This window comes from Drosophila sulfurigaster, chromosome X (genome assembly GCF_023558435.1).
Source record: "Drosophila sulfurigaster albostrigata strain 15112-1811.04 chromosome X, ASM2355843v2, whole genome shotgun sequence".
In the NCBI taxonomy this organism is placed as follows: domain Eukaryota; kingdom Metazoa; phylum Arthropoda; class Insecta; order Diptera; family Drosophilidae; genus Drosophila; species Drosophila sulfurigaster.
Genome location: NC_084885.1, coordinates 5,061,403 through 5,076,047, shown reverse-complemented (window position 1 = coordinate 5,076,047; position 14,645 = coordinate 5,061,403). Strand labels below are relative to the sequence as shown.

The 14,645-nt window shown below is 40.2% G+C and overlaps 3 protein-coding genes across 7 annotated transcripts in view; 2 read left to right on the top strand and 1 right to left on the bottom strand.

Moving 5' to 3' along the window:
• Nucleotides 1–9,883, top strand: part of LOC133847051 (myb-like protein AA) — a 68,738-nt gene extending 58,855 nt beyond the window's left edge. The window contains exons 8-13 of one of the 5 annotated variants that reach the window (XM_062281806.1): nucleotides 59–361; nucleotides 6,592–7,171; nucleotides 7,708–8,092; nucleotides 8,160–8,408; nucleotides 8,478–8,674; nucleotides 8,806–9,883. In XM_062281806.1, the coding sequence (XP_062137790.1) occupies nucleotides 59–361; nucleotides 6,592–7,171; nucleotides 7,708–8,092; nucleotides 8,160–8,408; nucleotides 8,478–8,674; nucleotides 8,806–9,229 (2,138 nt within the window). In that variant the 3' untranslated portion in view covers nucleotides 9,230–9,883. Of the gene's footprint in view, nucleotides 1–58; nucleotides 362–6,591; nucleotides 7,172–7,560; nucleotides 7,608–7,707; nucleotides 8,093–8,159; nucleotides 8,409–8,465; nucleotides 8,675–8,805 lie in introns of those variants that run through there. The other 4 variants (XM_062281805.1, XM_062281807.1, XM_062281808.1 and 1 more) reach the window with 4 other exon arrangements.
• An 810-nt stretch (nucleotides 9,884–10,693) lies between these two features.
• LOC133847055 (uncharacterized) lies at nucleotides 10,694–11,427 on the top strand. Its single transcript, XM_062281813.1, has 2 exons — nucleotides 10,694–10,799; nucleotides 10,869–11,427. Exons 1-2 carry the CDS (start codon nucleotides 10,737–10,739, stop codon nucleotides 11,412–11,414), a joined length of 609 nt encoding a protein of 202 aa, XP_062137797.1. The 5' UTR covers nucleotides 10,694–10,736; the 3' UTR covers nucleotides 11,415–11,427.
• Nucleotides 11,428–12,554: 1,127 nt separating this feature from the next.
• LOC133847871 (uncharacterized) lies at nucleotides 12,555–13,363 on the bottom strand. Its single transcript, XM_062283142.1, has 2 exons — nucleotides 13,257–13,363; nucleotides 12,555–13,185 (listed from the first exon to the last, which is right to left on the bottom strand). Exons 1-2 carry the CDS (start codon nucleotides 13,302–13,304, stop codon nucleotides 12,631–12,633), a joined length of 603 nt encoding a protein of 200 aa, XP_062139126.1. The 5' UTR covers nucleotides 13,305–13,363; the 3' UTR covers nucleotides 12,555–12,630.
• Nucleotides 13,364–14,645: the final 1,282 nt, after the last annotated feature.

Here is a 14,645-nt window from a genome sequence, read left to right as displayed (position 1 = left end):
CTCCAATCTCTCTGAATATTACTTACTCATGCTGTTATCTATCCTCTGCGCCTTACAGTTAATGGACCACCGCCACCGCCTTTGCCGCCTCCGTTGCGTGCGCCCGTGCAACGCAACAATCTGAATGCAGAACACGTCAACAACAACAGCAACAACAACAGCATCTACAAGAAGAATCACTTTAGTGCAGCAACAACAACAACAAACAATGCAGGTGGCAACCCTGCGGCAAACACAACCACAGCTGCCACACACGACGCCGTCGACTCGGACTCTGGCCTCGAGGTGGTCGAGGAGCCAAGTCTGCGCCCCTCGGAATTGGTGCGTGGCAATCACAATCGCACCATGTCCACCATATCAGGTTAGTGCCACAAAACTATATATTTAACTGTTTTCATTTCCTTGGGCAATCATTATGTCAATTCCCAGTGAATAAATGCTTTGCTCACGCTTGTGATTAGTATTTGCTTTTGGTTAAATTACCTTCAGCTTAGTTTTATGTATTCTCTTCTTATAAATTCTTGTTTCATTTTCTTTGCTAATTTCTGTTTAACCAAAATTGTTTATGTAGACATTATTGCGTTTTAATATTGACAAATATCAGCCAAATTTTAGGAAGCGTCGTTGTTTGTGCGGACATCAAAATTAAAATGAAATACAAGAAAGAAAGCTACAGTCGAGTGTGGTTAATACAGTTCGGTATTATTCCTGAAGTGTTCAAAATGTATATACCGCAAAATTTAAAAAAAAAATATATATACAGAATGGTATTTTTGGTATATTGATATACATAGTACCACACTTAAAATATACACACCCGCTATCCATTTTGAATAAATGCCAAACAGTATGGAATTATTCCAAAAGTATTCTAAATTAGTATATTTTAGACTATATTTGATATTTTGATATAATACTACACTCAAATATACCCTAAAGTACAAAATACTCTAGACTGTCAGCCATAAAAAGTATGATCCGTAGTAAGTTGGCGTTTCTCTCCATACATTTTCTTTTATAATACGCTTCTACCTTATGGGTAGTGAGTATAAAAATGAAGTAGAAAATAGCTATTAAAAATATACTACCCCTGCAAATATTTCTTCTTCAATACTAACCATATTTTGACTTAATTTGTAATCAAACAAGCTTACGAAAACTTCTGTCATATTTTTTACTCTGTTCCGATTGAAATGAATACTTCTCATTTGGCTTTACTTCACATCGTAGTTCACTTCAAAATTTTCAATCGAATGAAATTTCGAGTTGGCTTTTCGTCATTGCCAATTCACAAATTTCAGTCACAACATATTTTCGGCCACAGAATTTACATTTTTGGTTTCCAACACACCAACAAACAAAATTCGCAAAACCCTTTCGAAATTCGATCATAATAGCTTAGGACTCGATTAGCCGTCGATAAACGGCAACGGTGAGATGAGTACGGATGGATCGAGTTTGGGTTGGTCAGATCTTGTGGAGAGCAGGCCATTGAGCAGCAGCAGCAGCAGCAGTAGCTCTGATAGCAGCAACAGTTCAAGCAGCAACAGCAATGAGAGCAGCAACAGCAGCAGCTCAGATGCTGCAACGGTGCACATGTCACCGAAGCAGACGCAAACACAGCTGCAGCACAGCGAGCAGCTGACCACGCCCCCAATGACTAGTTTACCCAATTTATGGGACGATCCAGCCGAACCCAAGACGAAGGACACATACATCATATACAGCGCAGGCAATGCGACGCTCTTTATGAGCTCCTTGGATCCCCAGCTGGCCAACGATCGTCAACTGGAGCTGCTCGATCGCCATCTGCTGGACGTTAAGATTGCGGAGCCGTTGGCACCGCTTTGGCCCAATCCCTCGGTGCTCACTATTGGCATGCGATGCACGCCATCCGATACGCTGTCCGGCTCCAGTTCGATGGCCAAAACGATGTCGGCGGCGATGGCGAAGCGGAAGTTGTATGCCAAGTCCAAGTGCCTGAAAGTGTTTGGCCAGAAGAAGCGCATCAATCGAGTGCAGGCCAAATAGTTCTGTATTATATACATATGTAGCATGTCTATCTATCTATATAGTTGTATGTTCAGCGATTGTAGCTGTGCATACTTGTATATTGATACATTCGTTTGGGCTAGTAAACTCGGCCGTTGACCCGTATTCCACGGCACGCATTCATTATCGCCGAGGTCTTTGACATTGGGGCACTCCGGGGGGGAGAAAGAGCGATGGGAACAGACTGATTGATCAATTAGTGGCAGCTCGACAACTGAAAACTGGAATTACCCTCAACGAGCCAACACGTTTAGACCAACTGGCAGCAGCAGACGCGGCGCGTCAGTCTGTTAAAAGTTTCGGGCAAATTGATTGGCCAGCAGTGTTATTTAAACACTTTACATGCCACTTAAGCCACGATGCAATGGGACGCCAACGACGACCACACACGAAACCAGAAATGCGCCGCGAATTCGCAATTGGTTTTAGCATAAAGAAAACAAAAAAAAAACTAGTGAAAAGTGGAGGAGTTGAGCTAATAGGAAGACAATTTCCTGGTAGCTGTTTTTCATTGCTTTTAAATTTACAAGCTTACACAAAATTAAATCCTTAATTCGATTAAGCTTTGAACACTGTTCAGCTCAGCTTAAATAGTAGTCAAACCAACTAGGATTATATTTTTATTATTAATATTTGCAATTTAACAACTAAGTAAGCCATGATGTTGGCTTTATTATCTATTTTTTTGTCACTTCTCCACACTATGATTAGTTGCGGTTAAAACTAGCATTTAAAGCACTAAAATAACATAGTTGGAATGTCATTTTGTTTTTCTGTTGCTGGAGTGGAATAACCTGACAAATGGCAAAGACAATGCAAAATATGCGAGAGATATTTGACATGCGTTGATCCATAATATACAATTTATACTATAGTTAAATGCCATTTGCAATTTTTTCACATTTTGTTTTTGGTTGGTTTATTTTTTTTTGCGCCACAGAGAATATGTGAAACGTATACAAATGGGCAGCAAAAAAGTTCACACACAGCAGACACAAAGCAAGTGTTGTTAAACAAAGAAGTGGAAGTTGTTGTTTAACAAAAGTAACAAACATCGGGAAAATAAAACGGAAAAGTGGCAGACAGAAAGACAGACAGTCGCTGCGATTGTAAATGGACATGAAATTGAGTGAAATCCAAGTCTAGATTATGTGATCAGCGATCAACTGATCAACTGATCAGTGATCAGTGATCAGCAATCAGAAGCTATCGTTCGTGGATCTTTTTGGGTGCTGTCATTGGCCAGAAATGTCAAGACAAGACATGCCAAGACAAGGAAGTGAATTCGTTGGGCAATTTTCAGACATTCCCCGCACTGCAAAAGGTGCACAATGCCAATTATGGCCTCATGTGCCTCATGTGGCAAGCGGCAAGCGGCAAGCCACCCGCGCGTTTGCAGCACTCTGCGAAACTTTTACCGAATGAAAGTGAACGTGTTTCGCACAGCAGCGACGACTGCAACTTGTTGCAAGTTGTTGTCGTTGTCGTGGTTGTTGCTGCCGCTGCCGCTGCTGCTGCTGGCGTTTTGGGTGAATAACTTTGGCGATCGCTTGAACTTGCATCAGGCTGCCAGCGACGCTCGCCAAGTCAACATCGTCGACTTCGTCATCGTGATCGCCGTCGTCATTCGAGCATTAAAACGCATAAACAACGCGAGTTTTGAATATATATTTTTTTTATATTTATTTTCCTTGTCGTATCATTGAGAATGTGACTTGTTATCGATTAATTGTGCCTTGTGTTTATCGGTTCGCTGACTCGTTCTTCCTCACTTCGTCGCACTCTTTCCGTCTCTCCTCCGCGATCATGAATATGCCGGGATCGGTGAAGATCCACAAGAACTCGCGACGCAATTATTTTACACTTAGCTTTCAGCGCTTTGACATATTTCGCTGTAAGTGGTATCGATAATGGATTCTATGTTGCTGCTAAATATTAGAAAATTGCATATAATTTAGTTCATTTAAATCGTAAGAAGTGTAGCTAAAATAAATGCATGATGAATATATTTTTCCTTTCTTAGTTTTGCTCAATTTCAATGTTAATTTTTAAGTACATATCTTTGAATGATCTGACAGTTTTTTTCATATAATTTATTTATTCTATGACTTTCCTTCAGGAAGTTTTGAATTTGCTTTCATTTTGATGTAGATAAATCTGCTTCCAAATTGAATTTCACCCAAAAGCTGCCAGTTTCCTAGTCAGTCTTACCAGCATTTCAATCTCATTCCAATCCATTGCAATCCAATTCAAAAGCAAGTTGAGCCACTGATAAAAATGCTGAAAATTGTTCAGTTTGTTGCTTTTTCTTGTAATTTTTCTGTTTTTCGCGTTTTGTTTGATTTGTTGTGACTACCAAAATCAATTGGCCAAAACAGGCTAGACTCGATTCCATGCACTTTGGAGTGGCTCTGTCCAAAATGCTGTGGCAAATGGCGTCAACCTGACCACGTAATGGAAGCTGTTGCCATTGCCATTGCCATTGTCGATTTCCAGATCTGTCGTTAGTTCAAACAAGTTGCCAGTTCGCATTTGCCGTGAAAGTTGCTTCACCGTTTCGAGGATTCGTCATGGTTTTGTGGTTACATTAACAGGCGAGGGAGGGAGGAGTGACAGTGGGAGCGGGAGCGGGAGCAGAAACGATGGTCAATTAAGTGGCAGCATGTGTATCACTTGCTTCAACAGCTCCGTTAATCATCTCATGTCATTTTCGGGTTATGCTTTTTTCACATTTTTAAATCGCAAAACGCACTTCAAATGTAGTGCTGCTAATGCCGCTCTTCAGACTCGTTTCAATGGAATCGAAAGCATTTTGCTGTCCACTTTTCACTTTCCAAAAGGATTTTATCTCTTCATAACTTGATTATAACTGATACGCATATTCTAAACTTCTGTGATGCTAAAATACTCTTAGAATCAAATATGTGTAGATGAAGTGTTTTTTTAAACAACGCAAATAATTTAAATTTAACATTACATTTTTATACTCGACATTTTGCATTTCCTAAAATTCTTTAATCTCAAAATATTTTGTGAAATCGATCAGACTATATAGTACATGAAAGTGTATTTTAAAACGATACAAAATACTTGAATTTGTATATTAATTTTCAATTTAATTATTTTATAATTTAACAAAGATTTTCATTTGAATCTACTTATAAGTAGATTAAATAAGGTTAACCCTCTAGTGCCCAAGACCGCCTCTAGAAGGGCAGAGTTTTAAACACCGTAACTCACTTTCCCTATTGCTTTTTATCTACGTTCTTTCAAATTCAAGAAAGTCCATAAATTACGTTTGCAATAGATGTCAGAGCTTTCAGCAGCTGCTGCAACCGTTGGATGTTGAAAAAGTGTTCACGCGACATAAACCGTTTTTTTTTGGTTTTAATATTTTAAAAAGTTTGTTGCTGGAAACAAAATTACTGCCGTGTGGCTGATAATCTTAAGGACGCAAACAGCAAAACCCACACCAAAAAACGTTTCCGTTAGTGTTTTATTGATTTTATAATGTCTCCACTAGCCAAGGTTTTTGTCCTATAAATCTTAATCCGTGCATTTCAAAACAAACCTCTTTACTCTTTAGATATAAGTTACGCAAAATTATTATTTTTTTTTTAATGGGGATTTAGAGGGTTAATTGGTTTGATTTACATGCATTTCTTTTCTTGGAAATGTGTTGTACTTTAAGTATTTATTTACTTCTTTTAACTCGCAGTAGTATTAAAGTAAATTTTTCTAAATTAAAAAATTAAAATAAACATTTCCAATATTTCATATCCAATTTAATGTATCAAACATTTACAATAGTTATTTATTAAACTTTGATTTTAGTTGCTTGACTAATGTCGTATTCAATTAATACACTATTTCTTTACTAAATACGTTCCTATGATATAAATATGAGGTTTGGCTAGAATCAGTTTTCTCTATAATGTGTTGTTATGATACTTTATTGCTCTACTGGCTCAGCTACTATACTTAATAATTAAAATAAAAATATATTTATTAGTCAGTTTAGTTAGCAATAATTCTATTTTCTAGGCTATAAGCAAGACTCTTGATGATTTGTTTTTAATTGTGATATATTCTAAGGCAAGACTCTACTAAATGTATATGTATGTATGTATGTTTGCAGTATTTAGTATGTGGGGCAACACTCTCTTTAGGCTGTCTGCTTAGTGATGTAGTTGTTGTTGTTGTTGTTTGGTGTGTGTGGAGGAGTGTGACTGTGCTGCTGAGTGGGTGGTTAGTGGCTGCTTGTTGTGTCTGCATCATTGTGGTTGCGTTTTTCGACGTGCTTCGCAGCTGATTAAGACGCAGCTTCGCATCCATTAGCGCCATTCTGCAGAGGCTGGTGAAAGGCGTCGCCACACACGCTCCATACGCAATAAGTGTCTTTATATCTATGTCTATGTGTGTGTGTGTGTGCGCAAGCTAGCGTGACCAAAGAGCTGGGATAACTGCTAACCCACAATAAGTAGTTAACGCAGACAAGGCTAAAAAAAAAATCTCATAAATAAATTTGTTCAATTTCAGCGAACAAGAAAGCCAAGCTCCTCAATGGCAACAACATTGCTGGCAACGGCAACAACAGTAATGCTAACGGTAACAACAACACTGAATCAGCAGCCGCCGCCGCCGCTGCTGCCGCTGGAGATGGGCATTATCAGCCAGCACCAGGGGCAAGCCAACATCAACAGCATCATCCGAATGCCAGCAGCCTCTACGGTTATGCGGAGGGCAAACCGCGTGGCAACAGCAGCTACTATCAGCAGCCACAGCAACTGCAGCAGCAACATCAGCAGCAGCAGCAGCAACAATCTGTCTATGGCGGCAGCCTCTATGCCGTTGGCTCCTCCGTCGAGGATCACTATGAGCTGCAATCGCAGTCGCAGTATGGCGGCAGCTACAATGGCGAAGGAGTTGGCGTTGGCGTTGGTGTTGGAGCGTCTGCAATGCGATCGGGTGGCCCCAATTTGGTCAACAAGCAGCTGGTGCTGCCATTTGTGCCGCCCAGTTTTCCCAATAAATCACAAGACGGCGTCACGCATCTCATCAAGCCGTCCGAGTATCTGAAGAGCATTAGCGATAAGCGTTCGTGTCCATCCTCTGCTCGGTAAGTTGAGAAAGCCGCAGAGTGGCAGCAGCAGCTGTTGCTGCTGCTTTAATTTGGTTGCACATCTCGTGCAGCGGCAACATAAGTAATTACCACCAAAAGTGGCAGAAGTACAGTTGCCATAATTAAGCAGTAGACACAATGCAGCTGGCAATTAACAGACAGGCAGAGAGAGAGGGAGAGAGAGAGAGAGACAGAGTCGGAGCTAGTCAGCTTGTAAGCAGCCACTTCCTCAGCGGCTCAAGAGTGCATGAAATTTTATGCGTGCTGCGGTTGCTACTGCTACTGCTAGCATGTGGCTTGTGGCATGTGGCATGTGGCATGCTGCATGCTGCATGCCACCGCACACCACACAGAGCCAGAGTCGAGAGACGAGCGTTCAGCGTTTCAGTTGCAATCCAAAGATGATACTGCGCACACGACACGCCTGGCGCAGGTCCGACCGCCGCCTCTTGCCTCTTGCCTCTTGCCTCCGTCTCTAGCTCCCGCTCCCTGTTTGTTTTTGACGCTTGCTTACAACTCTTTTTCTTTTGCAGCTCCACGGATACCGAGGACTACATGCAGATACAGATTGCCCAGCAGCAGCATCCACATCCACATCAACATCCACATCATCATCATCCGTTGCCGCACCAGCTGCAGCATCAGTTGCAGCATCAGCCGCATCATGGGGGCATGGGCGTGGGCGAGCAGCCGCCATTGCCGCCGCCGCCGCCACCATTGCCGCACATGATGCCGCCACCGATGCCGAACATGATGCTCTCGAACATGTCCGGCGATGCCAGCAGCAGCACCAACACCAAGTCACAGAAGCCGAAGAAGCCGGGCCATGGGGCAGCGCCCAGCAGCCAGGATACGGCGACACGCAAACAGCATCAGCCGCTGTCTGCCATCTCGATTCAAGATCTGAACAGTGTGCAGGTGAGCTTCCATCATCATCATCGATTGGTAATCGGTATTTGGTAATCACACACCTTTGTCTCTTTAGCTGCGTCGCACGGACACACAGAAGGTGCCAAAGCCGTATCAGATGCCGGCGCGCAGCCTGAGCATGCAGTGTCTGACAACGAGCACGGACACGTATCTGAAGACCGATCTGATTGCCGAGCTGAAGATCTCCAAGGATATACCGGGCATCAAGAAGATGAAGGTCGAACAACAGATGGCCAATCGCATGGACTCGGAGCACTATATGGAGATAACCAAACAGTTCACAGCGAACAACTATGTGGATCAGGTGAGTGGCAATCATTTAGCATGTGTTGTGTTCGTTGTTGTCATGCGGGGGCAAAAGATCTACTTGCAGATACCAGAAAAGGATCAGGCGGGCAATGCCATACCCGATTGGAAGCGCCAGATGATGGCCAAGAAGGCGGCGGAGCGTGCCAAAAAGGACTTTGAGGATCGCATGGCTCAGGAGGCTGAGTCGCGTCGTCTCTCCCAGATACCGCAATGGAAACGCGATCTATTGGCGCGTCGCGAAGAGACTGAGAACAAGCTGAAGTAAGTGTGGGGTATTCTTTTGCTGGGTGTGGGGCGGGGCGAGGGCGAGGACGATGGTCGATGGTGGTTGCCCAGCTAGTTGCTCTGGCGGACTCCCAATCCCCACTGACCTGTGCGCCAAACTTTTCCAGAGCGGCCATCTACACGCCCAAGGTGGAGGAAAACAATCGCATTGCGGACACGTGGCGTCTGAAGAATCGCGCCATGTCCATTGACAACATCAATCTGGCCAGCGTTGGTGGCCTCAATGTCGAGCAGCATTACCAGCAGCTGCAGCTGCTCCAGCAGCAGACACTCCAATCGCAATCGCACTCTCAGTCGCAGTCACAGTTGCAGCTGCAACATCCACAGGGCAACAAGGAGAATCACAGCGAATCGAAGGCTAATCATGATCAGGAGTCGCCACAGCAGCAGCAGCAGCAGCAGCAGATGCAACAGCAACAGCAGCCAGATGGACTCGAGCATGGGGAGGAGCAGGAGCAGGATGACAATGACAACATCATTCCGTGGCGTGCACAGCTTCGCAAGACCAACAGTCGCCTCAGCTTGATCTAAACTTGGGCATCTGTCTGCAGCTCTCTTCATCCGTGTTTAAGTCCTCAGTTTGTAGTGCATTTTTTTTTTTCGTTTCTTTTTTTTTGTGTGGCAATATATAACTAAACGATTTGTGCAATTCTGAAAGAAAATATGCGATATGCGAGTGAAATACATTTAAATTGTTAACTTTAAGTATCTTTAATATATAATTTGTTAAACGCTGCTCTTCACATTCAAGGCAAGCTTTAGAGAAAGAATGAAAAAACGAAAACGAAATCGAATCGAATCAATATATGTACTATATAATCGATTAACATTGCGTGTACTATATATAAAAATTATTAAACATTTTTTTTTTTTTTGTATTTTGTTAGAGCATAACCATTAATCGAATGTATGGCATTGATATTCATAATTCATATTTAAATATTGCAATGAAATCAATTTTGGTGTTGTGCGATTATCGATTATTCGATTATTATGATTAATATTATTATTATCTTTATTATTACTATCATTATTATTATTATCATTATAATTATTGTAATGCATTAACGATTTTACTTAACTATCGATATGAATTTTCATTACATTGATCATAAATTAGGCGGTTAAGCTTCCCATTTTTTTTTTTTTGTCATTGTTATTTGTTTTTATACTTGGCTCAATAATATTATTAAAATACATATAACTACAACTAATAACATCTAACCATCTGTGCATCAAATGGGTCTCTTGAAGGTTGACACTATAGATTGTTTTGCATCTTATAGATACATAATAGTAAACACAATTTACATATCAAATAGTGAGATACTTTTGCATCTTTTGTAAACTTAGAGGATATTAAATTATAGATATTTTTGAAATACTTGCTTGTCTAATCGCTTCTAACTTGAGTATCCTCCACTTAGATTTGAAGTTCACATAGAACCTTTTTTGTTTTCAATTATTTTTGCGAGTGTCCGGTGTAGAAATCGGCAACAAATGCAAATCAACTGCAAGAGATAAGTTAAGGCGATATTTGAATAATATATTCCTGGGTTTTTTCTGCAATACCAAAGTCTACCTATTTCTTTTTTTTAATAATAACGCTCACAGTATCTTTAACATATTTTGACCGGCTGATAAAGTCAATTGTCAATTATTGATTGCAAACCAAGTGTTCGATCAGTTTAAAATAAATTTGTTGTCACTTGAGGTTGCTTTGAGGTTCTTTGATTGGCTCTCTGGACTTGGGGGAGATTAATTAAAGGTATTCTATTTGCATTGTTTTTGCGATAAACAAGCCAAACAGTTTTAAAGTCCTAAAATACTACTATAAGTAGAACATGAGATAAATAACATAGTATATAAAGTCTACATACATACATACGTTTAATCGCGACAAAGAAAAATGAAATCACTTCACGCGTGAACACTTCACAGCGATATCGCTAATTGGAGGAATGGGGATCTTTATAAAAATGCGAAACCTTTGCCGTAAACATTCATTCAGTCAAGTCAATTCTGATCGTCAAGCAATATGAAAGTAATCACACTTTGTCTCCTGGTCCTCGTGTCGGCCAGCTGTCTGCTTAGCGTCAATGTAAGTGAAGAAGAACTTGTGATAACCCAAAGCGTTGACTTAATGATTCTCTCTCTCGATTGAATGCAGGCCAATGCAGCAGGTCCCAATGCCGTCGGCTTTGAGGATTTCGACCTGGATGCGTTCGAGGCTCAGCTGGATGATGAGTACATGGATTTCGAGACATTCGGTTTCATCAGATCCGTGCGCAAGGCATTGAAGAAGGCCCTCAAGACAGTGCGTGGCGTCAACTGCATTATTAAGGAAGTGAATGAAATCTTGTCCGCATCCACCGGTTATGTGGATGCTATTGATGCCTGCGGCACTGCTGTGCCCAAGGATGTTCTTGCCATTGTCAACTCCTGCAAGACCATCATCAGCTTGTGCAACGACGTCATCAATGCGAACACCAAACTGTGTACCAATGAAGATGGCACCTCGACGACTTCTAAGAAATGCTTCAGGAATATGTTTGTGACTGTCATGAAGCTAACCAGAAAGATCAACAAGACGCTGAAGCAAATGGCTAGCCTGCCCTCTGATACAAGCTCCTGCTTTGTGGATGCCACAAACAGCGTGAAGACTAGCTACAACAATTTCTTGCCCAACATCAACACTTGCGTGGATTCCATGTAAAATGTGTCACAAAGTTATAACGAACATTGACTAAAAATAAATAAAAAAAAAATAATGCAACTTTAAACATGGTTCAAATTTTGACAAGTAAGAAAGCTACAGCCTTGTAGGATTCTCAGATTCTCAGGAATCATAAATATTAGTTATTATAGTCTATACCAAAATTTAACAGTAGCTTCAAAATTACTCGTATTAATCGATTTTTGTCGATTTGAGGGTCAGTGTACTGGCAAAAATTTGAAACAAACTTGATCTGCTTTCAAAAAAAAGTTATATTTCTATTTCTATAAAGAATATAGATACATACTTTATGGGGTCGGAGATGCCTCCTTCTGCCCGTTACATACATTTCCAGCAGTTACAAAGTTATAATGTCTTTTACCCTATAGGTATCGGGTATAATTAATAACGCTAAAGAAATATTAGAAGTAGTAAGGAAAAAAAAAAAATCAACGGATTGCGATACATTTATTATGTGTACTATGTGTATAAATACTATAAATTAATTGGTTTGACTTCACTAACTGACTGTTGAACGCATTCACTGACTTAACTCCCAGATTGTAAGAGCTGTGAGATTGTAGCTTATATGCCAATCATATTTTAGTTCAATGTTGATGTAATTTGATTATAAGAGTTTTAATTTATGTATTAGAAGTATATAATGTAGTTGCATATTTATTTGCACGTTGCGTCGTGCGTAGAACTTAAAAGACTCTAACTTCAAGAGAATTGTATCGAACTTTCGATACTTATTGACTGACTGTGTGCCCAGATGAACACTACTAGGGCTGCTTATAAAAGTAAGTTTACTCTCACACAGAAATACATTTTATATCAAAATCGATTACTTTAAACGATATTTAACCTATTCAATAAGTATTGAATCATTGAAGATTAGATGAGTTTATGATGTGTTTATTTTATATATAAACTATATATAAAATGAGTTTATTTTACATATAGTAAGCATACATAATTATTCTGTGCGACACCCGAAAAACATAAAACCCTATAAATTTAGTAGCAGGACCTTTATATTCAAATACTTTTTGTCGCATTATGAAAATTAGAAACAATTGAGCAAGAATTTCTTTAAAGAGACTTATTTTTTTCTATTTATTAAAAACTGTTAACGTGTTGTATTGCAGTAATTAATATTTATTGAATATTAATTTAAAAAAAAAATAATTGGAAGCAGATAAGATATCACTGCTTAGGAGGTGAGTTTCGAGCAGGACTTGATGTTGCTAGGGAACTGTGTGTAGTAGTTGGTGAGGGTGGTGGTGGCATCGGTCACACACTGGACAGCATTGGGTCCGGTGGTTGGGATTTTCTTGGCCAGCTTGATGGCGGATTTGACCTGTTTGTACAGCTGGAACACTTGGTAGAGAGTCTTCACAACGCATTTGGTGACTGGCTTTGACTCATCAGCACCGGCGCAAATGTTTGACTTCAGGTTGATGATGTTGTTGGCAGTGGTGATGATTTTCAGATTGGCATTGATCAAATTGGTCACATCCTGGTTGGCGGTAACACCGCAGGCAATAATGTCGGAGCTGTATTGCAGAGCGCTGGTTTTAATGCCAACCACCCACTTGATGAGGCAGTTGAAGCCCTTGACGCTGCGAAGTGCGACCTTAATGGCATAATAGACGCCAGAGAAGAGGAAGAAATCGGCCTCAGTATCGAGATTGTCGAACTCCTCGATCTCGAATTGTGTGCCCACATCCGGGGACATGTTCACAGGCTGCCAGGTGCCAGCATTGGTCTGTTGAAAAGAAGTCCAAAATAAGATTATCAATTCAATATTTATTATTATTCCAAAATTTTCCAACATACGCTGAACACGCAGACGGCGACAAGTAGAGCGAAAAGTGTGAACTTCATGTTGCGATTTCTTAGAGCTTTCTCTATCAACTGTCTTTGGTCTTGGACCTTTTTATAGCATTTGCCGTGGACTTTTTGGCTGCCGCTCTTCCCTCCGATAACGACCAATATATGTAGCTAATCTATTGAAATTGTTTTTGGGCTTTTGTCTTTTTTGTTCTTGTCTAATTGTCTATCTATTCACCTATAGCCTAATTGAATTGGGGCTTAGTAATGATTTTGGGGCCTACCTCGCTGTCGCTATCAGCTGATGAATTGATAGCAGCTCAATTGTTTAAAGTTGGGCCAAGTCGCCATTAAAAGTGCTTATCATGCTGTTCATTTTAGAAATAAGCCACAAAAATAAATAAACACAACATTGATTGGCATCAACACAATATTATGGCAGACTTTTAATTGCCAATTTCAATTGCAAAGTCAATGGACTCTAGTCTGTGCATTATATTTTATATTTGCATCCTAAAAGTATTCAAAATAATCAAATATTCGATTTGTTGCGTATGCAATTCAAGTGAGAAAAGGTTCATTTTACTTGTATTGAAAAAATTTAATAGAGAAGCTATTCTTTTGCAAACGACCTCAAAACTGTTCTTAAAATTTCAGTTTTATGACAGTTTTTCACAGTTGCTATAAACATCGTATAGAGCCTTGAAGGTCAATTGATAGGACTCGTTCCCTGATTATTTATAGCTTTAAAATCTGGCTGAGCATAGTTGAAATGCTAATTTAATGTGAATTTTATAGGAATATCTTGAATATCGTTAAGTGTCAGTTGATAGAGCTAGTTATCCTGTTTACAAGAAGGCAGGTCCTGGCGACACTCTTAAAGATTTGGCAGAGATACGATAGAAAAAGAAAATTCAATAATAATTTTTGTTGTTATTAACTGCTTTATTTGTTTGTCAGTTACTTTCAGATTTTGAATTGGATCCCAAATGTATGGCGTCACTAATTTAGTGAGTGACTTACTGCAGCTCTGCTTGCTGCTGACTGTTCTCCTAGAACTTCATTTGCTGACTGGAATAGTTTTTGCCATCATCTGTTGCTGTACTTGGCCACTTGAAGCAGCCGCAAATGGCCAGAAAAGTACTAAGTCAGCAGATGAAATACCAGGCGAACATAAATCAGTAGCAAGCAGAAATACAGCAAGTTACTTGCGTTTTTGATGGCGGCAACATTTGCTCCTAAAAGTATGCTACATAACATTTAACATTTTTGCAGTGGGGATTGAGCTCCAACTTGGAGCCTCCAAGTTAATGTAATGTAATGCAAAATTGAAATACTAACTGCGCCAACGAACTATAGATGGCGCCACTAAGCAGTTGGTTGCGAAGTTACAAA

Coding starts and splice junctions, on each gene's coding strand:
- LOC133847055 (XM_062281813.1), top strand. CDS start 10,737: ATGAAAGTAATCACACTTTGTCTCCTGGTCCTCGTGTCGGCCAGCTGT. Junction 10,800..10,868: donor GCTGTCTGCTTAGCGTCAAT/GTAAGTGAAGAA, acceptor GATTGAATGCAG/GCCAATGCAGCAGGTCCCAA.
- LOC133847871 (XM_062283142.1), bottom strand. CDS start 13,304: ATGAAGTTCACACTTTTCGCTCTACTTGTCGCCGTCTGCGTGTTCAGC. Junction 13,186..13,256: donor TCGCCGTCTGCGTGTTCAGC/GTATGTTGGAAA, acceptor TCTTTTCAACAG/ACCAATGCTGGCACCTGGCA.